Source organism: Phlebotomus papatasi, chromosome 1 (assembly GCF_024763615.1).
Source record: "Phlebotomus papatasi isolate M1 chromosome 1, Ppap_2.1, whole genome shotgun sequence".
NCBI lineage: Eukaryota > Metazoa > Arthropoda > Insecta > Diptera > Psychodidae > Phlebotomus > Phlebotomus papatasi.
The window spans coordinates 75,977,735-75,999,488 of record NC_077222.1 but is presented as its reverse complement, the minus strand read 5'-3'; the positions used below and the strand labels follow the sequence as shown (position 1 = coordinate 75,999,488).

The following is a 21,754-nucleotide window of genomic DNA, read 5'->3' as shown; positions in this document are numbered from 1 at the left end:
GATGTAAGACATTATAATCTTTCCAGTGCATGGAAAAAAGTTAACAAAAATAACGAGGATAAGCTATAGGATACACTGTAATCACGCCTGTGAAAGTGACCCACGAACTTATGCAATCATCCAATACTTCGACTCCTTACTCCTAACGAGTAGTATTTTGGTAGAATTTTGGAAATCTAAAGTTTCGAGTTTTTTGACTCCACGCTGTTTGCCCGTCTGTTCGTCCGGTCGTTACCATGCCTAGAGCCTAAACGGTTAGAGACAGAGACTTGCGACCTATGGGGGACCCCTTCATAAGTCAACACTGGGACCATTAACATGACCATAATCTTCTTCCCATTCCCCCTCTTCCTCACCAAAACGATGTTTTTTGGGATTGTTCGTAAACGCATCGCGCGAATTTTTTTTTCATTTTCGGACAGTTTTTAGAGATTACCCAGGCGGTTCGTCCTTATACGAAAATACCGTTGAACTATTTCTAATAACGGTTTTCAAGTGTCCTCGGTAATAGTCTTACTAACATCTTTTGAAAGTTTGAACTCATTTTGACTCTCCGTTTAGTTGCCATCCTCAGTTTTGTGTGACAGGTCACAGAATAAGCAACAAAAAATATTTGTGCAAAAAAATCATTTTCAATTTCAAGAAAAATATCGATTTAAAGTTATCTGACTAAAATAAATTTATTTTTTACTGAAAGATATGTTATTCTCTTTTGTATATTTTATTTCAAAAATTTGAAAAAACTAAAAATGTGAATTTTAGAAGCAAAGAGTTTCAAAAAAATATATATTTTCTCACCTAGCGCCTAAACTAAAAGAGATAATGATGAATGGATGGTTTTTTCGACTTTATTGGATCATAATTATCCTAGAAAATATTTTCTTACAACTATTTTTCGCATATTAAATAAAACACTGTTAGAGAATTAAATAGCTATGCAATGCATGTGTCCTGGGTTTGATTTCTTAGAGGTCACAAGAAATTTTTTGGCATTATTAAGGCAATTTAGGTCGCATAAAATGAGCATTATTAAATGCTTCGTTGCTTTTGTGTGTGCATTATTATTGTTATTTATTTATTAAGAAACCGCGAGTAAATATTCAGAAATGCTATTCCAAGAAATTACAAATAGGAAACATTTAGGGTAAATGTCCTAATTCAAAATCATTTCCAGACACTTTAACTTTGACAGAAGGTCCAACACATTAAGTTCATATTTTTTCTGAAGAGAATTACATAAATTTGCTCCTCGACTCTTTTAGAATGTTACTGTTTAGTGAAAATTCTTTAGATATCATTTAAAAACTTCTTAAATACAAGAAAAATACACGAGTGTAAGATGCTTCTATTGGAAACAAATTAATCCAAATGGAGACAAGGGAAAGTTCCTAATTGAAGACAAACAGTGTAAGTGAAACCGCGACGAAAGGCTCCTAAAACCTTGTTGAGTGGCTCTTGAGTGCAGGATTTGTTTTTATTCCTGGTCTTTTCTCCTTTCCCATTTAAAATAATTATTAAATCTCTCCAAAAAATCATATTTCCAGGGTTTCCTATTGAAGCATTTGCAGACACTTCAGAAAAACTCTTTTTGTTCACGAAATAGGTAATTATTTCATTTGAAAACTTCACGTACCGTTAACAATAAAGATTAGCACTTAATTTAACTAAAATTAGCCAGAAGTATGACACAAATATTAAACAAAACGAATAAACAACAGTCACTTTATTGTGTTTTTCACCGGAAAACATGGTCGATCTATGAAAAACTCAATGGTGAAAAGGTACACTTTTAATTTTTCTGAGAAATTAACAAATTAAAATTTGTGAATATGAATGGATTTTTGCATTATTTGGAGCAAAATTAACTAAATAATGAAGCTGAGGTATAGAAAATATATAAATATAATATTTGAGTACTGTATTTATCATGAAAATAATGTTGTTTCCATTTAGAGTAGCGAAAAAATTCCACTTGGAGCAGGTTTTGAATTAGCTTAATTTACCCTATCTTTTCTTACCTGATCCCAATTGCTGTACAGTGGCGAAATGTTTCCATTGTCGTATTCAGCATCGCTGGTCATCGTTCCCATCATATACTGCTGCCGACGCCGTGTGCGTCTTCCCGTGGACGTAGCTCTCTCAGTGCTATGCTTCTGCTGCTGCATCTCCTTATTGTGCCTCTCGAGATTTGGCTTACTGAGATAGGGAATCACTGCCGGTGATGTCTCCTCCTTGTGCTCCTTTGGTGTATTGCTGAATGACGATGCATGCTGTTGCCTCAGCGAAGTTTGGCATTGACTAGATGTCACACCGCCACTGTACTTATTAGCCAGTGGCTTCATCAAATTATTTATTTGCTGTATCGACAAGCCTGAACTATTTGACACACTTCCCGGTGACACTTTACCCTTGTCGAGTTTCATCTTGTCCAAATATCTATCCCGAAAGACAAAATAAAATATCTCGAAATTCAGGATTTTTTTTAAATTCTCCAATATTAATTCTCACCTTTCGGGTTTTGTGGGTAAATCCAGATTCAGGAGTTCCGGATCATTCTTGTGACTAGAAATATAGGAGCTTGGGGTATCTATGGCAATGGAGACACTGCTCAAGAGTGACGGTCTAGCTGGCTTCGTTGCCTGGTATGAGAAGGAATGCACTTAAGAAAAATTATATTCCATGTGCGTATTGAGAGAAAGAGAATGCAAAGAATTTTGCTGGTGCTTCGAACACACAGCATCGTATATTTTTTCATACCACAAGATATAATACCATTTTTCTTCACATCTTTTGTGTGTTTGAGAGGCTAGAAATTTTCTCAAGAATTTCAATAATATAGTTAGTAATTATGTCTTTTGTTGAAATATTTCATGGAACTTTTTTTTTAAATGTTGTTCTTGTCAATGAAGCATAAATATTTTACATAAGTTCTTTAATTGCTGTACAAAATAATTATACAAGTAAATTTAAGAGAAAAGATATATAGATACGAGTTTTTCAAGTGAAAGAAGCAAGAGGGGACAAAGTCAAGGAAAAAATCTTAAATATAGTAACTCGTTGGCGTTGAAAAAAAAAAGTATTTTAATTAAAAAAAATGAGTAAGGGAAAACGCACTGGATTCGGACGAATCAAGCTTCGAATAACTCAGTTTTCTTTCTAAATATTTTTGATGAATATCAGCCAAGAGTTAAATCCATTAAGAACATACACTGAGAGAAATCCGAAAAAGTTAAAATAACATTCCGGAAATGTTAATTTTACCCTGCAGTATTGATCCAAAGTCGGTGTAAATATTACCATTTTTAGGTGTATTAGGGGTTAAAGTTACCCTTTTTCACGTTAATTTTACCCTTAAAAGGTGTAAAATTAACATTAAAAAATGTTGATATATTTTTACACCTAAAAAGTGTTAAAATTATGAGGAAAAAAAGTTAATCGCACCCTCTTTTTTTCTCAGTGTAGAATAAAAATTAAGTTGTCCGAAGCTTGATTCGTCCGAAGATAGCGCACTTTCCCCTAGCATTAATTGCAAAAAAAATTGTCTGCAATTTCCAAGTTTCTTAATAATTCAATTTTCATGCGACATAACAAATTTAAATCAAGAAATTTGATAAGCGTGAAATTTCATGAAATATTTGTGGGAAATTTTCATTTGGTCATCAGCCAATTTATATGTACATTTTGTGTATGTGTGTGTGTATGTGGGGAACTTGCCAATAAATTGTGTCTCCAAATTGAGTGTGTTCGAGCAAGAAAAGGGGGATGATATTCAAAAAAAAAAAATGATGGAACTTTTGTGTATGACGATGAAAATACGGGGAAAATTATTAAACATTCTTACATGATTCTGTGGACTTATGGGACTCTGTGGACTTGAATCACTCGATCCGCCCGTTCCACCACTAGCTGCCACCATCTTCGACGATGTTCCACTTCCGCTAGCTCTGGCATCATTGCCTCCACTTCCTCCACCACCCGATGATCCAGACGCAATGGCGGCTCCCTTGGCTGATGTCGTGTGACGACGCCGGGTCACTGGTGTGTTTTCAACAGATTTAAAATATTTCTCATGCATAGAATCATCACTACCACCTCCATTTCCTTCATTGCCTGGCGTTGTCACCGTTCGCGACTGATGTTGCTGACGCGGTGACGACATGAAACTCCCGGAGCGCGTCAGGGAAACAATCGGAGGATCTTCTTCTACACAGACGAAATGGTTTATCGTTAGAAAAAATATATTTACTTATTAAAAAAAATTTAATCTATTTGAAAGGACAAGATGCTTAGAACTGACATTGATTCGAGACCAAAATATAGAGGAAGGGCTTCAGGCATCGCACACACTCTTGCTTGGAACACTTTATATTTTTTCATATTTCTTTAAATAATCTGACCTTTCTATATATTTTAATAGCTAGTCTTAAGTCACATTTTTTCTGAAAAAATATGTCAGATTCATTAAAGGAATATGGAAAAATATGAAGTATTCGCAGGCTTCGTGTGCGAAGCCTGAGAGCCTTTCTTTACTAAAAATTTTTGTAATTAAACTGTTTTGTAAATAAATTATCACAGTTTTTAAATATGTTGTGGCAGTCTTTACGAAATTGAACGGTCTGATAAATTTTTGCAATCAATTACCCAAAGTGGCTCAAAAAAATTTAAGATTGAAATACCTATTGACTGTCTAATAAATATAAAAGAAATTCACACTATTCGAAGGCATGAACGTTCGAAGTCCTTCCGAATTTACAACATAAAAAATAAATAAATTTGTCATATGACATAGTCATAGCGTTATAGAATTCTCTTACTGGATTCCAAACAGCAAAGGATATTGACTTCCGGTTTTCGGTGGCCCTACCGCCGCCCCATAAGTCAACATTTGATTGGTCAACATTTACAGTAGACCCTCGCTCAATCGGCTCTTTTTTAATCGGGCCAAAAATTTTATTGACAATTTTCACGTTTAATTATGAAGCTAATTTGCTCAAATTCGCTGTAGGGAAAAGTACTCTCCCTTCGAACGTTCATGCCTTCGTATAATGTGAATTTCTTTTATTTCTCCTAATAGAATTGCACATAATTATCATGCAATTATCAATAATTGATGATAAGCTAACTAATATTTAATAAAAACGTGCAAGTCTCTTAAGAAAAATAAAATAAAATTCACATTATTCGAAGGCATGAACGTTCGAAGGGAGAGTACTTTCCCCTAGTTCTTCCTATTTTATCGTGATTCTTTATAATTGAGCGCTTTTTGTGGAATTTACAAAGGCTTTGACGCCCAAATCTATCAATAAACCGGATGATATTTTGCCCCAAATGTCCAATTGATAGAGAGTCTACTGTATCAACATTGATCTAATAAAGTGGAAGAAAATGAGGGATAAGCTTATGATCTTTGAGTCGACTGTATTATTACTGCTCGAACTCAAAAAGAAAGACTTAGAGAGTAGCAATACAATTCGTATTTCCCTGAACTTGGTCTCTGCTCTGTAAAAACTGAGACCGTAAGAGATATTAACTTCTGATCTTCGGTGAATTGGGCGAACGCTTAAAAAACATTATCTGCAGTAGAGATAGCAAATTTCAAGAAATTTCACGTTTTTCCGCCTATTGTAGATGGTGACTACTGTGAAATTTCTGAAATTTTACTATCTCTAATCTCCAGACGTTTTTTTCCTTTTCCTTCCCATCCCCTTTCTCATCCTACAAGGATATTCTTTGTTTATTTATTTCGATTTCTTCTATTTTTGGATATGTTTTGAGAAATATGCAGTCAAACATTTCATCCATAGACATCTCAAAAAATCGCCATTTTGAATTTTTGAAGGTGAAAGTTCAAACCACTGTTGTAGGCTCAATTTTCAACCGATTTAGTATAGGGGGCAAACAATATCTACTCTTAAATCTAATACACTTAGGAGGTGACCTGCTTATGCAATCGACTGGTGTGGGCTCCAGACTGTCGCGAGCTCTCCGCACTATGTCCTATCACTTGTACGACTCGAGACGAACTCCCGTCAGTACTCACTGAGATCGTACGATCGACTAAACTATTACAGTCGTCTCCACCATCACCAGAGGCGCTGGCCTAGAAAGGAGACATTGCGTCTCGAATATTTAGGGTTGCCTCAGCAGAGCATTTATTGCTATAAGGCGGGAAATTTAAGCTCTACATCTCGGCCGTCCTGACCTTACCAATGTCCTCATTGGAGTACTTGACTAATCCGAAGATTCAGGGTTGTCTTGAGGAAAGGTAACAGTCCTTGACTTACCGAATTCCTAACCATTCTCATTATCCTGTTAGTTAAATCTCATCTAATCCTCTTTACAAATCTAGGGACTTCTTCATTTGCTCGCTTCTTTTGTCACCAAGACAACATTTCGGATGAATGCTACCAAAAGCAATTCCGAATACACCTTCTCATAATTGTCACAAAGACTTAAGAATTAGACTATCAAAAGTCATTCCTTCTACTGCATCAGGTAATGCTGTCTTCTAGTGGTATCATTATCAACTGCTGCTATTATTCCTCTTATAGTCAATCCATTTCTTTTTGTCGTCGTCGGCTAGCCATTCTCTTCCAATTGTCACTTAGACTGACTTAGACTGTCACAAAGACTAATTTGTCACAAAGACTCAACAAATGATTTTCCTTTTAAAGAGTATGCAAATGATCCCATATGTATTGACCAGACACCCAGGAAACAAATTCCATAGCCATGAATATAATAGATTCCCAGTCAACTTATGACTTTATGATTCAGTCTGCCTAAATTTCCAAATGAGAAACAAACATGTTATTTTGTATTCCTTTAATTCAGTTCTCAATAAATTCCATAATATTCCAAATCAAACCATCTAACAAATAGATATTTCAATCTTTCTTTGACTTCAGTTTATTATCACAACCAATCCAAATTAATTCAACATCAACTTATCAACATGTAATCCATCAACTAAGTTTTAACAGAATAAAGAAATTCAATCCATTGATAATTCTTCTGTAACTTCATCACTTGCTGGGTCTTCACTAAGTAACCCACTGTACTCCTCTAAATCCTTCTCGGTTACCCAGCCCTTCAACTTCTCAGCTGGATAGGTTCCTTTGAACGGTTTCTGAGTAACTTGTGTGATCGGAGTATCCACAACAATGTATCTATCCGCACCTAGGACAGTTTCCACTACATATGGTCCTCTGTAGCGTGGAAGCATTTTTCGGGAACTTCCAAATGCAGCAACATTGTGTCGCACCAAAACAAGGTCGCCTTCCTTGTAAACCTTTGGGGCTAGGTGCTTCTGATTGTACTTTTCAGCTTGCTTCTGCTGTTGCTGACACATCCTGTCATATGCCTTTGTCCTCAAGTCTTCTACTGGTGTGCGTACTTCTTCGTGATCCACTATGAGTGAGTTGTACAGCTGATCACCAAATGTTGTCTTTGGAGAATATCCCAACAGCATTTTCTGGGGCGACTCGCCGGTAGTTCTATTCACCATTGAGTTCAACATCCACTGCACTTTGGCCAATTTCTTGTCCCAGTCACGTCCTTCATTGTCCTCGGAAAGTGTCTTGAGTGCATCTTTGACTCCTCGAAATATTCTCTCCACAATACCATTAGCTCTGGGTGTAGCAACAGAGACTAATGCATGCTTGATACTGTTCTCATCACAATACTTCTGGAATTCTTTTGATGTAAACGCAGCTCCATTATCACTCACCAATACTTGCGGCATTCCGAAATATTGAGCCACTTCGTCGAGAATCTTGGTAGTGATTTTTGTGGTGGGTCCAGCAACTGCTCTCAAAGTCAGAAATCTGGTGAATGCATCAACCACAGCAAATACATGTTCTTTCTTTCCTGTGGTCTTTGGGAAGGGTCCACAGAAGTCTATGTGCACTGTATGGAAAGGAACAGGTGCTTTCTTGTGCACGTAAATATGATGATGATTTTCGTCTTTCCCAATCTTATGCACCGCACGTGGAATGCAAAATTGGACAAATTTTTCCACTGCTTGTCTCATTTTTGGGAACCAGTATTCTCGTTGCAGATGCTCTAAAGTCCTTTTGGGTCCAGGATGTCCCATCCCATAATGACCACTCATCAACACATGGAATCGAACTGCCTTGGGTACCATGAATCTCAATCCTTTTGATGTTCGAGCATACACTCTGCCATTCACCAACTGGAATTTATTCTGCACATCTTTCTCATCCAGTTCCTTCTTTAAAGTTCCGTCAAGGATTTGTCGAATTCGGGAAGTTGTAGGATCTTTGAGTTGTAAAGCCACAACCCAATCCTCCTCCATCTGGATTAACATCACTTCCTGGTGTTCTTCTTCGGGTGGATCCTCATAAGCCATTCTGCTCAGGCAATCTACATGTTTCATTTGAGATTCTTTCCGGTGTTCCATTGTGAAATCGAACTCCATTATATTCAACCACCATCTGGCAACACGTGGAACTAAATGTTGTGTATCCTGACTCTGTTGTAGAGCTTTGCAGTCAGTTACAATCTTGAAATGTTTTCCAAGAAGATAGTACCGGAATCTGAGAAGACTTTCTTTCACCGCTAGGGTTTCCCATTCGTAGCTATGGTACTTTTGCTCCAATTTTGTGGTCTTCCTGCTGAAGTATGAGACTGGTTTCAAGTGGTTGGTATTGTCAGCCTGAAGAAGTATGCCTGCAAGTCCAAATTTTGATGCATCACAGTGTAATTCATGTCTCTTGTTGGGATCGTACAAAGCCAAAACGGGCTGCTCACATAACTTGGCCTTCAGGGTTTCAAATGCTTTTGTCTGTTCTTCCGTGAGTACCACATGATCCTTTTCTTGAGCTTTCACCTCATTTAGTGGTGCAGCAATATGTGCATAATTTGGCACAAAACGTCTGAAGTACCCTGTTAAGCCCAAAAATCTCTTCACTTCCTTGGAACTTGCTGGACATTGGAACTCAAATATGGCTCGGGTTTTGATGTTACCTGGGGACACTCCCTCTTCTGTAATCTCATGTCCCAAGTAAGAAATTTGACTCTTCATGAACTGACATTTTTCAATATTGAGTGTGAGATTATACTTCCTAAGTTCAGTGAACAAATCACCCAATGTCTTGAGATGTGCCTCTTCATCAGTTGTAGAGATCAGTATGTCATCCATAAAACAGGTTACATCATTTTTGTTCAGAGACTGTAGTGCATGAGCAATCACCCTCATGAAGATTGCTGGGGAATTTGCAAGACCAAAAGGCACTCGTCGATATTGATAAAGACCCTCTGGTGTTTCAAAGGCTGTATATTTTCGTGATTCCTCGGCAACACTGATTTGGTGGTATCCCATATACAAGTCCAGACAACTAAAAAGTTTCTTACCCGCCAAATCATTTAGCTTTTCATCGATGTTTGGCATCGGGAAGTGCTCCTTCCTCACTATAGCGTTAATTTTCCGATAGTCGATGCATATCCTTATTCCTCCATTCTTCTTCCGGAGAATCACCATTGGGCTGGCAAACTCTGAAGTTGACGGCTCAATTATCTGATACTTGAGCAGTTCCTCAATTTTCATCCGGACTTCCTCCTTGAGAGCATATGGAATTCGATAGGGACCATACTTGATAATTTTATCGGAAATAACTTGGATCTTCATTTCCTCTATTGTGGTATGCCCCAGTTCTGATGTGTCTAAGGAAAAACACTGACGATTTTCCTTGACCAGTTCCTTTAGCCTTTCCTTTATCGAGTCACTGACACCCTCTCCCACTGAAATCATATCATCAGAAATTTCAATCGGTGTTTTATTTTCATCTTTCATCTCAACTTCCACTTCCATAACATCGACATCTTTTTTGGCACTATCGGTGATTATCAGATCATTCCAGGTACGCAATGACACCACAAAGGGATCATTGAAAAAATCACGCCCAACTATCATCTCGTGATTTTGCATCTCATCCGGGACAATATGTAAAACAACCTCTCTCTCAACCCCATCTAAATTCAGCTTAACTCGGGCGCTACCTTTTGTTTTATTTTTCACTCCCCCAAAACCCGTCAAAGAAATTGTCCCTTTTTGCCATTTTATTTTCAACCGTTTAGCTACCGATTCTTGAACAATAGTACAGTCACTTCCGAAATCCACAAAGGCTTTCACCTTCTGACCCTGTACTTCGGCCTCCTTGATCAACCCCTTTTTATTTGGCAGGGTGGGGAGTTGCTCGACCACCCTTATCTGAAAATCCTTGGGCTTTTTCGGACAATTTGCGATCAAATGTCCAGGCTGCTTACAATGATAGCACTTCCGGTTGTCTCGAAATTCAGTCTTTCCGGAAAATTTCTCACCTTTGACTCTATCTCTTTCCAAGTTCTCATCTGGGCTCTCCTTCCTGTCCCGTTGATATCTTCCTGAATTCTCAGACACTCGTAAACCTCCACGTGAACTAGAAGAATAGGGATGGTACCTGTCTGTCTGTTTTGAACCACGATTGTACCCTCGTGACGATCCGGCCTTGTGACGGTCACTTTTCTCATCCTTTTTCTCTGAATTACACTTCTCTTCAGCTTCCAGTAGAGCATGGAGTAGCTTGGTCAAGGAGGGATATGACCGGTTCCTCAAGGTAGCCCTTCGGCTCTCTGGTGAGATCCCACCAATGATGTATTCCTTCATTGTCTGGTCGTCAAGAGAAATTTTTCTTCCCAAAGCGCACATCCGGTGAAAATACGCTATTATCGTCTCATTCTTGGACTTCTGGGATTTCCTCAGCTGTTCATGGATCCCAGGGATGCTGACTTTTACGGGGAAATTGTCGATGAAATCCCTCTTGAACATTTCCCATGTCTGTAGCTGCCCCTTGGCGGCATGATACCACACTTTTGCGGTACCCCTCAATCTCATGGAGCTGTACAGGATTGCAGCACTGTCACTCCATCCATACATCTCCTTGGCAGTACTGCAATCATCAATCCAGAGCTCGCAATCCATGCAACTGGGATCATCCGGATCGAACCTGGGGATGATAGTGGCAATTTCTTGGGGCCCAATCCTTGGAACACCATCGTGACTTGAGCTCTGTCCCATGGGCGACTCTCTGGGCACTGGTGGGTCAGTACCTGTCCTCCTAAAACGAGGCATTCTGAAATTTTCACAAAAATATTCCATTTCTCAAGATGGTGGCTTGTGTGTGCAAATTGCGTCATCTCCTTTTCGAGTCATTCTCACGGAATATTCCTTACCTGCGTGACAAACACACAACACAACACCTTCTACAATCGCGTCTGAACACTTTTGTATGAAAATTTGTGAATAATTTCCTTTATTTTCCACGAAAAATAGCAACTTTTTTGACAATGCAATTACCCCAGCCTGCTTTTCGTCAACGACTAATACATTTTTCCTCCGTCAGTCGCGCCACTGTTGTAATTTCGACAATTTTCGAACAAGTTTCCCCTCCTTTCCGCTAGGGGAGATCGCGTGATATTTTATGGCACAATTTGAACCAATAGGAAATTTTCTGACGCAATTTCCAATATGATGCGCAATAACCACCTTTTTCCCGAAATATCGCATTTCTTACGGAAATTCAGCCTCTATTCACGGCGAGAATCATACCTCAAAATCAACAATATATCTCAATTAATTATTTCTTTGCTTTTGAATAAAATTTTCCCTTATTGCGCAACATTAATTGTTTTTTTTTTCTCTTTCTAAAAATTCCAATAAAACGCAATTTTCCCCAAGTTGGGTCACTTATCTGAATTCCTGTGTACGACAGGAATTTTCCTGTTGCCCCATGATGCTTAATGCCCCCCTCACTCGCACCATTCAACCTATTGCGACCAATTTCGTCATGATGGCTACTCTGCAATCCTCACAAACTCTTTCAGGGATTCAGGGGATTTTTACCCCATCATCCCACTTCTGAAAAAGATATAGGGGGCAAACAATATCTACTCTTAAATCTAATACACTTAGGAGGTGACCTGCTTATGCAATCGACTGGTGTGGGCTCCAGACTGTCGCGAGCTCTCCGCACTATGTCCTATCACTTGTACGACTCGAGACGAACTCCCGTCAGTACTCACTGAGATCGTACGATCGACTAAACTATTACAGTCGTCTCCACCATCACCAGAGGCGCTGGCCTAGAAAGGAGACATTGCGTCTCGAATATTTAGGGTTGCCTCAGCAGAGCATTTATTGCTATAAGGCGGGAAATTTAAGCTCTACATTAGTTAAATTTGGACTTTTTAGAAAGGTCTTGAAATTTGCATCCCAGCTGCATTAGTCTTAATTTACCGAACATTTATTTTTATTTGTGCGTCAGGATATAGCCCAGTGCACATTACCATCTGTTTGTAAACATGTATTAGCTGAGATTCTTTACAATCTCAGCTTTTGTGGTCATTTAAAATTTCATGTGCGAATGAGCGACATGACTAGACCTAGATCTCACTTAATCTCATAAGAAATATTAAAAACATGTTTACAAACAAAAGTTATTTTGCGCTGGTCATATTAGCAATGCCAAAAACATTCTAACAAGCGCACTTCTTAAACAATTTCCTAATTCGAAATGGTTGCATAATCTGTGAATCAATTAAATTCGTTGTAAATTGTACTCAAAAGTTATGCGAAGAAGAAAAGTTATGCGAGTTTTTTTTAATATTTCACAAAAAAATTTGCTGATGTAACGCCTTCTGGAAGCCACGCCCACTCATTTCGTGTTTCTGGACACAAAAATTTCATGTGTTATCCATTCGTTTATAACATTGAAAAACAGTGCTGAATAACGAATATTTGAAAAAAATACTGTAAATAAATTACAGTATTTGCTTTAATAACCTCAAAACCTTTAAGGGGCGTGGTCTATCTTTTGATGACATTTTTTTTTGGATTCAGTTCATGTAGAAAGAGCATATACCTTTACTGATTTATACAAGATTTTGAATTGTTTCTAAAATATTTAAATAAAGTCTAAATACAGAGGTTCCCGGGATTTAAATGGCATTATGCAAACACACCTATGCAACTTGGCCTATCACTAGAAACTAATTCAACTAATTTGTGAAATCACTTTAGAAATACCCCTAAATGTAACACTCCCTCCGTTCCGAAATAAGTCATACGTTTGGGAAAAATTCTTGTTCCGAAATAAAAATGGTTTTAAGGGAAAGTTTGTTGGTAAATGTTTTGTGTATCAACAATTATCTCTTGTATAGAACCATTGCTAATGTCCAGTACTAAAATTGGGGTCTAGTTTTGATGGTATGTTGAGAAACGAATGTCTTAAAAATGTCTTATTTTTGTTTTATTTTCAACCTAAAATAGGTGAAAAATGGTGAGAGATACAGACTTGGGACCTTCGGGGGACCCCCCCATAAGTTGACCCTGGGACCATTAATATGTCCTTTATTTTGCCCCCACTCCTCCCCTTCCCCTCCAAAATCATGTTTTTGGGATTGCTCGAAAACACGCAGTGCGATTTTTTTTCAATTCTGGATATGTTTTAGAGAAACATATAAATTGTCCCAGGGTCAACTTATAGGGGGTCCGCTGAAGGTCCTAAGTCCCTATCTCTCACCATTTTGCATCCAGATATTCGTACACATAAAAAAGGATGTTCTTTTTATTGCTCATTCTGCAAAATTTGAGCAATAAAAATGTCATATCGGTAATAGTTGTTGAGTTCTACTTGTGCATACTAAAAATTTAGAACAAATTCTAGCCTGTAATGTTAATCACAGTCCATTTTTTAGTAATTAACTATCTACCGGAGCTCTTTGAAAAAAACGCGAAAAATGGGCAACTTCAACATATCAATTCCTCAACATACCATCGTGATAGGATCCCCATATTATCCGTGAACATGGAGGATAGTTCATACACAAGATATTTGCAAATAACAAAAACATTCTCTGAAACCATTCCTTAATCCCTAATTTTTCCCCAAACGTACGACTTATTTCGGAACGGAGGGAGTACAATTTTAGCCCAAGAAATTAGCGCCAACAATATTTTGCATATTTTACGGTATTTCCGCAACTTATTCAAAAGAAGTCTCCTAAAAGTATGCAAATTTCTGTATGAATAAAGCCATTCCGCATGATTTTCTTCGGTCCGGAAAATACAGTCAATCCCGGGAATATGCATATTTTCGGGACCGAAAAAAACGCGTGAAATGGCATTATGCATCGAGAAAATTTGCATATCCGCAGGCGCTTTCTTTTGAATAAATCGTCCGTAGAACGAATTTCGCGCGGAGTAAATTAGTCAAAACAAGAAATTCAACTGATTAATAGAAATGCATTAACAAACAGTACTCTTTCGCCAGAGTTCTTCAATAAATGAGTAGAATGTTTAAAAAAATCACCTTAATAAAAGAAATTAAAGTTTTATTCTGAAAAAGAAGCAGTGTTTTCAAATTTCCCGCGTCACGGCATTGTATACATTCAGGCGTATTCCAAAAGTGATTTAACCCGCTAAAAAATGAAATTTTTCCTACGATCTTCTAAAGTTGTGCTTTGCTCTAAAAAGTTAGAAAAAGTGATTTTTTCTGACCCCCGATTTTTGACCTTCTCGTCCTTAAAGGGTTAATAAATTGACTTCCAATGCTAGGCAAACTTGCATAATTGTATGTGCATAATTCCTTCAGGTGCATAATCCCGAAGTGCATAGTGCCGGGATTGAGTGTATGCATAATCCTGGGACCCCTTGTATATTCAAACTGGAAATGCACCGTGTACGAAAATGTAACTGATTCTCTTTCAAATAAAATCCCCAAATGCTTTTAAAAACATTATAAAAAATAAATAAATTTATAACGTTTGAATTTTTTTGATTTAATGTGCTTTTCGGAATTATTTTAGTCTTCGTTGAATGCTTTATAGTTTCTTTTATCATCTCATTACACATTCCTTATAACTTTTAAGGACATTCTAAATTCTCGAGATGACTGTTAATGGAATCGAAATCGCTTAAGCTGTTTGACATAGCCACATATTTATGCAAATTTATATGAAGCGTGAAAACGACCCAAGAATTCATTTGAGGGTTCAACGACGCGCCTATTCATAAATCCGACTGAAAAAAACAATGATTTATCTCTGAATGTCTAAATTATAGTTGCAACTTTAACCAAATGAAAAACAGTCGTAAAATACCATAAAAGTCTAAGAATTTCCATTGAGATGCTTTCATGCTCGTTCTAAAGTAGTTTTTAAGTATTTAAAGAATAATTTGAAGCACCGACCGTCTGAAAATTTAAGCAATGCGCCAGTTCTGAACACCTTGAAAACTTCACCAGACTCAGCGTCTCCCAAATAAATCTTTTTCATTCTACCCCTCTTACTCCCTTCCCCCTCCTGAAATATTTCCCAAACATAAAGATAAACCATAAAAAAGGTACTTGAATTACTTCCGGCAAAGTCGAAACTCTGATGCTTGGTAGCTTCAGTGGATGTGCGAGCAAAGTCTCCAGTGAGCTTCTTCTTGAGCTGGGGTGTGCTCGTGGAATGGGCTGGGGAAGCACTTCCGGCCAAATCTGATGAATTGGAAAGGGAATAGGGCATCTTCTGCTTCGGATACTGCGACGATGGTTTTGTGTCGCCACCACCCATCGCCACATGGGGAATGTTGTGCGAACTGTTGCTCTCCTGGAGCATCCTGTAGCAATTCTCAGCACTGTGTTGCTTTCTGCGTCCTCCATGCTGCTGCTGCTGCCCAATCCGCAGGCTTCCACCATCCTGTAGGCGCCTGTACCCATGAGCACTGGAGAGACTAGAATCACTAGATTTACCGGAATCATGTCTCTGGCTATTGTTACGGGGGGAAGTGGATCCTCCCGTGTGCCGACAATACTTGTGAGTATCATGACGGCCTCCTGGTGAATCTGTCGAGCTAGGCCTGAAGCTATGGCGTCCCTGAGGACTTGCCAGCAACTCAACACTTCGGGACTCTTGAGGTCCACGTTCCTTCGATGAAGCCGCCTTTATGTCCACACGGGGCTCATTGCGGAAAAGCTTGGAGATCTTGGCATCAAAAGAAAAATAGAGATAAAGAGTGCAATTGGTTAGGAAACAAGTTTCTTGCAACTCTTTCATCAATTTTATTTGGGCTGTAAAGCTTTAAAATACAATTTATAATAAAATTGAAAATTGCAAAGAAATATAACTTGAAAGAGGGAGGATTTCAAAAATCAAATGGAAATATTATTATGCTGATGAAATATGATGTGGAGAGAAATGAAAACTTTTTTACTGTGCTGGAATTTATTTTATGTTATTTCCTTTCGCAGGTTTGTGGTTATTGAATCAATGATTGCATTCTGTTTTCACAAACTTTCCGATCACGCTCCTTCAAGGAATTATAGCCAAATAAAATTGAGGAATTTGTACTGTGAATATATTCCAGAATAGGGATATGTGTTAGATCATCTACAGAGAAATCCATTTAGGGAAAACTGGGGCAGTAGTACACTTCAACTAATCTTAGTCCATTTCTATAGTGAACAAGGTTCTCTGAAGTTTAATATTTAATTAAAAAATCACAGTGTTTACAACTAGCCTAGTTTTTTTATAGGGGAGGCTGGGGCAGCTAAGCCACGAATAATATTAAATAGTGAGATGTTATAGTTTGCCTTAGAAGGAATGTTGAGAAAACACCTTCCTTTCTATTCATTGAAATATTTATCAGTCTGATACAAACATTTTTATTACAAATTATAGGAGGAACTGGGGTAGTAGTAAACAGGGGTAGTTGTAAACACTGTGATTTTTTCATTAATTTTAAGACTCCAGAGGATAAAACGCATAAGCATTCATAGAGACCATGGGAATATATGTCCACAGATGAATTGGTCAATAAAATCCTAATACTTTAAAAATAAAAGTCATTTTTCCCGAAAATGTTGATATTTCAATTATTTTGGTCATTTGGATTTCCACCTGGAAATTAAAAACTGTGTAAAATACCAGTTCTTTCCTATATCTTTTAGGATTATATTAATGCATTTACTAGAGAAATTGAGATTCTCTTTATTTTAAAAGAATTAATAATTGGTCAGAAAACAGCATTTGGGGTAGATGTAAACAGGCAATTTCCCCGTAATTGTAGATGTCGCGAGTGTAGAATGAATGGCGTTCTTCATTTCATTCGTTTGACAGCTGCATTTCATGGTGGAAAATTTTTTGTTGTCCCGCGTAAAACTTTTTAGGAAGAAAAAAACCGAGAAAATACTCTTAATATCTTTCCTATTTCTAGATAAAATGAGAAACTATAAGAAGTAGAATATTTACGTTAGTAAAAAAAATATGCTAACATTTTCTTTTCAATTTCACAAAATGAGTAGGTAAAAGAGCGGAAAATTGACCTTCATGCGAAATGCCTAATTCATTGACTACTACGAAATAAATTGGTAGCGCTGTGTTCAGTAAGAAGTCACACGATGTCAAAATATGGGGAAAATCCATTGAAAAATGTGTTTGATATGCATGCTTTTAGTTTTTTTGCTATTTTAATTATTCTTTGTAAAAAGTGTAGTGATTTTTTGAAAAATATACAGTCTTTATATATCTCTTAAGTAATTAAAATAATTGAAAGTGATGCAAAGTTAATTTCAAGGGTGGAAAAAAGGTGTTTACATCCTCCCCAGAAAGTGTTCACTTCTACCCCAGGTATTTTGTGAAAAGAGAAAAATGCATAGTGACACAAATTTTATTTTTATGGAAAACTCAATTGTTTTCCAGCATCCCCATTACCTTCGATGAATTGCCTATATCCAGGGTAAAACATGAGCTAAGAAATCTTTTCCAAAAAATCACTGTGTGCTTGGAAAATCACCTTAAATTCGCATCTATTGAAAATGTTTACATGTGCCCCAGTCTCCCCTATACATTGAAAACTTTCATTATTTGGCCAATCTGCCCCGGTCTCCCCTATCATAAGAATCTTAGAAAAAAGCCAAACTTAATTATTTTTTTAAAAAATCAAAGGCTTCATATTCGAGCAGGATTTAATAAAATTAGAAAAAAAACAAAATACCGTGAAATAAGTAAAAGAAAATTGTGAAATGGTAAGAAGAATAAATTTTGTGATAATTACTATACCGAGAATAAAACACAGTTAATAAGTGCATGCATTATTTTTTATTTTTAAATCAAAATGAATTAGTTTAGTTTAGTGATTTGTAAACAGAGCATGCATTTCTAGGTTAATGATGCCACACCTTCTCAAAGGCCACGCCCTCTTTTATTACATATTTAGCTTCTGTTTAAATTTTAAAGCCCTAGTTGTTACGCATTATTCCGTTAAAATAAAGTAAGTTCTTTTAGTCAAATGGAAAAATTGTGAAAATTTTGATGTGGACATCATGTTATTTAATTAAAATCATACATTGGGCGTGGTTTCTTTGACATGGACGAGACAATTCTGATTTTTCCTAAAAGAATTTCATGTCGCTTCACTTATCAGTTCTAACCTACTATGTTCTACTATTACGGCTACTTAAAAATTGTTTACTGTTCGAATTCCACAGAGATTCGAGTCGGGGAGCATGGCATGAAATGGTGCATGAGATCATGTCCCTCAGTGAGGGGTAGCGCCATCTATGTAAGTAGTAAATAAAATTTCCACCTCCCAGCCCACGGGGATCGTTTTACTCAACATATTTTCGAGTTTTAAACGATTTCCCTCCGACACAATGCTTGGAGATCAAACGGTTTGAGATAGAAGAGGTCCAGAGAAAAAAACCATCGCTTCTATGAAAAGGATGATGTGGAAAAGGCCTTGGAAGAGTTCAAGAAGGGCAAATTGCTACGGGAATCTGCGCGTAAATTTGAGATTTGAAATTTTCTATCCGTTCCGTCACAAAAGGTGGTCAGAAAAAAGGTGGCCGATATTTGACTCAAAGTGGCCGGAATACTACCCAAAGCAATGTCCATATTATTATTAATTTTTCAATATTTTAGGAAGTGATTTACAGAAAACAAAGATGATAAACTAGTTTTCAAGATTCCACATAACCCTCTCGAAAAGGAAGTAACAAAAAATATCAATATGAATTAAAAATATTGCATTTTAAACTCAGGACTTCGGTGTTTATATGTAACTATGCCGAAATTTGGCACACTTAACCCTATGACTTAACCATTTAAGGACGATTATGCGTCACCGTGATCCATAGAGAAAATAATTTTTGCTGACTACCTTAAGTTATTTTTTCCTTATGTTTGTACGTAATTAAAATGTAGAAGGTTGAAGGAATCTAGGATATTTTTTACAACTCTCCAGCTATTTGCTATATACTAAATATTTAAGCTTAAAAATGGCGAATTTTTAAGTTCTCATATTGAAAAATGATTTTAATTATTTTTTATACTTCTAATTTTTTTTTAAGCAAAACCCTTTTGGGAATAAAAACTACATTAATCACACGTAATATTTTTCAATAGACTGATTACTATTAATCATTGTTATTGATAGAAAAATTATATAAAGTTTTGGGCTATTTTTGTCCCTATTGCACGTAGAGGTAAAAAATGCACCGAATCCGACTCTGTTGAATTTTCCAAAGTTAGATGTAAAACGTTTCACAAATTTTGTTTATCGGTTTAATTTTCATTGTTGATTTTCGGTCCGTCAAAAATGTCTCGTCGTTAAAGGGTTATGCCGAGAGACGACTTAGTGGAAAATGATGGAAATCATGTCTAACCATTATTTCGAATATAATTACGCTAAGCCATCCTTCGGCTAATCCTCAGGTCTGTCAAGACCCTTCACTGAGAAAAAAAGAGGCTACGATTAACTTTTTTTACGCATAACTTTAACACTTTTTAGTCGTAAAAATATATCAACATTTTTAATGTTAATTTTACACCTGTTTAAGGGCAAAATCAACATGAAAAAAGGGTAACTTTAACCCATAACACACCTAAAAAGGGTAATATTTACACCGATTTTGGATCAATACTGCAGGGTAAAATTAACATTTCCGGAATGTTATTTTAACTTTTTCGGATTTCTTTCAGTGTTAGACTAGTTAATAAAAAATATTGCCATAGATAGGTCAGATTGATTAAAGAAATATGAAAAAATATAAAGTATTCGAAGTTAAAATGTGTACGAAACCTCAAAGCCTTCCCCTACCAAATCAAGTGTACAAAAATTATTTTCAAAACATGAACAAAACCTATTCAATTTTTCTTAAAAGCTCATTAGCGCTGCAAACATAATTATAAAAAAATGAATTTATTTTAAAGCAACTCTATGAAAACAGAATGCATCTTTTAAACTAGTATTCTGCGAAAACCACAGTCTTGAATTTCAATTTGTGAATTTTCTGCAAATTCACCACGTTGAATGCCTGAGGCAGAAACATCATAAAATTGTTTATTTGCTTTTCAAAAAAACATAAAAAATGAAATGATATTGGAAAGCAATGAATGTTCTATTTTCCATTCAGACAAACCACCAAGTTTCTTATATACAAGGAAAATTATCTCATAGGGAAGAAGGTCTTGAAATATACTGGGTTCATTAATAACAATTGAAATTATTGTTTTCACAGTATCCAGTAAAGAAGCGTTTTTGACATTATTTATCAGTCAGAGAGATAAGACATTCTGAAGACTTTTGATTACTTGTGCAAAAATTTTGAGATTTGTGAATTTATCTGGGATGATTATTATTTTTTTTTTAAATTTTATTTCTTGTCTCAACCAGATAGAATCACGTTAGGAATGATGATGAATTTCTTACGATAGCACTGCTATTCACCTTCCCGTGGGATGTCTGCGTGGATTCATCCTTCCTCTCCGTATTCTGCTTTAGGGTCTGCAACTTTGCCAGTGGGATGATGTCACAATCCACCGGTCGGTGCCAAACAGTAGTCTGCGAAGCCACATTGTAGTAGTAGAAGCGATGGGTGTTGGTATCAAAGAGCTCCCACCACTGAGAGTCATTTGTTCGTTTTATATTGACACCCTGGAAAACAGAAGGAGCAATATGTAATAGAAGATTATCAGCCGGCTGATATTCCACATTTTAAACGTCTTCAACAGAGTGTAATGTAAACAAAGAAGCACAGAATGAAACGCATTAAATGACACAATTAATATGCGTTTGCAGATGAAAGATGAAAAAAAAACTCAACACGCTATAAATGAATTAATTAATCCGCTGGAGCAGCTGTTTGGGAATTTCTCTCTCGCGCGCTTCTTCAGCATTTTTGCCTCATGTTTCAACACGAACTCACTACAATTCCATCGTCACGCCAGACTGTATTCCAAGGCTCAGAATATTTTGCAAGCGGTCACGATGAACCGTTTTCCTGGTCACGGCGCTTTCCCTAGCACTTGTAACCTAGTTTTTCACCAGCTCCCACCCCAAAGGGAGATTCTATTGTAAATTATGCTTTTTTGATTCTGCATTTGCATTATTATTTATTTCCTTGCAAAGGTTGAGGTTGTTTGAGCCTAATAAGACTCAGACTGACCCTCGATAATATCTAGCTTGTAAAATTTGATAGTATGTAATTAGGTAAAGGAAATTTATGCAAAGGTCCTCTAATCGATGATTGTAGGTCATCAGTCTATGACAGTTTGGGATAATTTAGTTTTTACTGCCAAATTTTACAGGCTAAATGTCTTCGAGAAATAACCTCCTGTGTCTATTTTGTTTTAGTCTCATCCCCTGCGGATTTATGTACAGTGAAACTGAAACGTTGCCGAACTGCTTTAGTGTCAGAAAATTTCTAGCGAC

General features: G+C 36.8%; 1 protein-coding gene across 4 annotated transcripts in view; it reads right to left on the bottom strand.

The window, feature by feature from the left end:
- Positions 1 to 21,754, bottom strand: part of LOC129803206 (rho GTPase-activating protein 39) — a 39,857-nt gene that overhangs the window by 13,604 nt on the left and 4,499 nt on the right. The window contains exons 3-8 of one of the 4 annotated variants that reach the window (XM_055849647.1): positions 20,753 to 20,977; positions 15,414 to 16,026; positions 4,093 to 4,203; positions 3,842 to 4,035; positions 2,509 to 2,639; positions 2,019 to 2,436 (exon numbers count right to left, since the gene is read on the bottom strand). In XM_055849647.1, the coding sequence (XP_055705622.1) occupies positions 2,019 to 2,436; positions 2,509 to 2,639; positions 3,842 to 4,035; positions 4,093 to 4,203; positions 15,414 to 16,026; positions 20,753 to 20,977 (1,692 nt within the window). Of the gene's footprint in view, positions 1 to 2,018; positions 2,437 to 2,508; positions 2,640 to 3,841; positions 4,204 to 15,413; positions 16,027 to 20,752; positions 20,978 to 21,754 lie in introns of all 4 variants that reach the window. The other 3 variants (XM_055849658.1, XM_055849630.1, XM_055849638.1) reach the window with 3 other exon arrangements.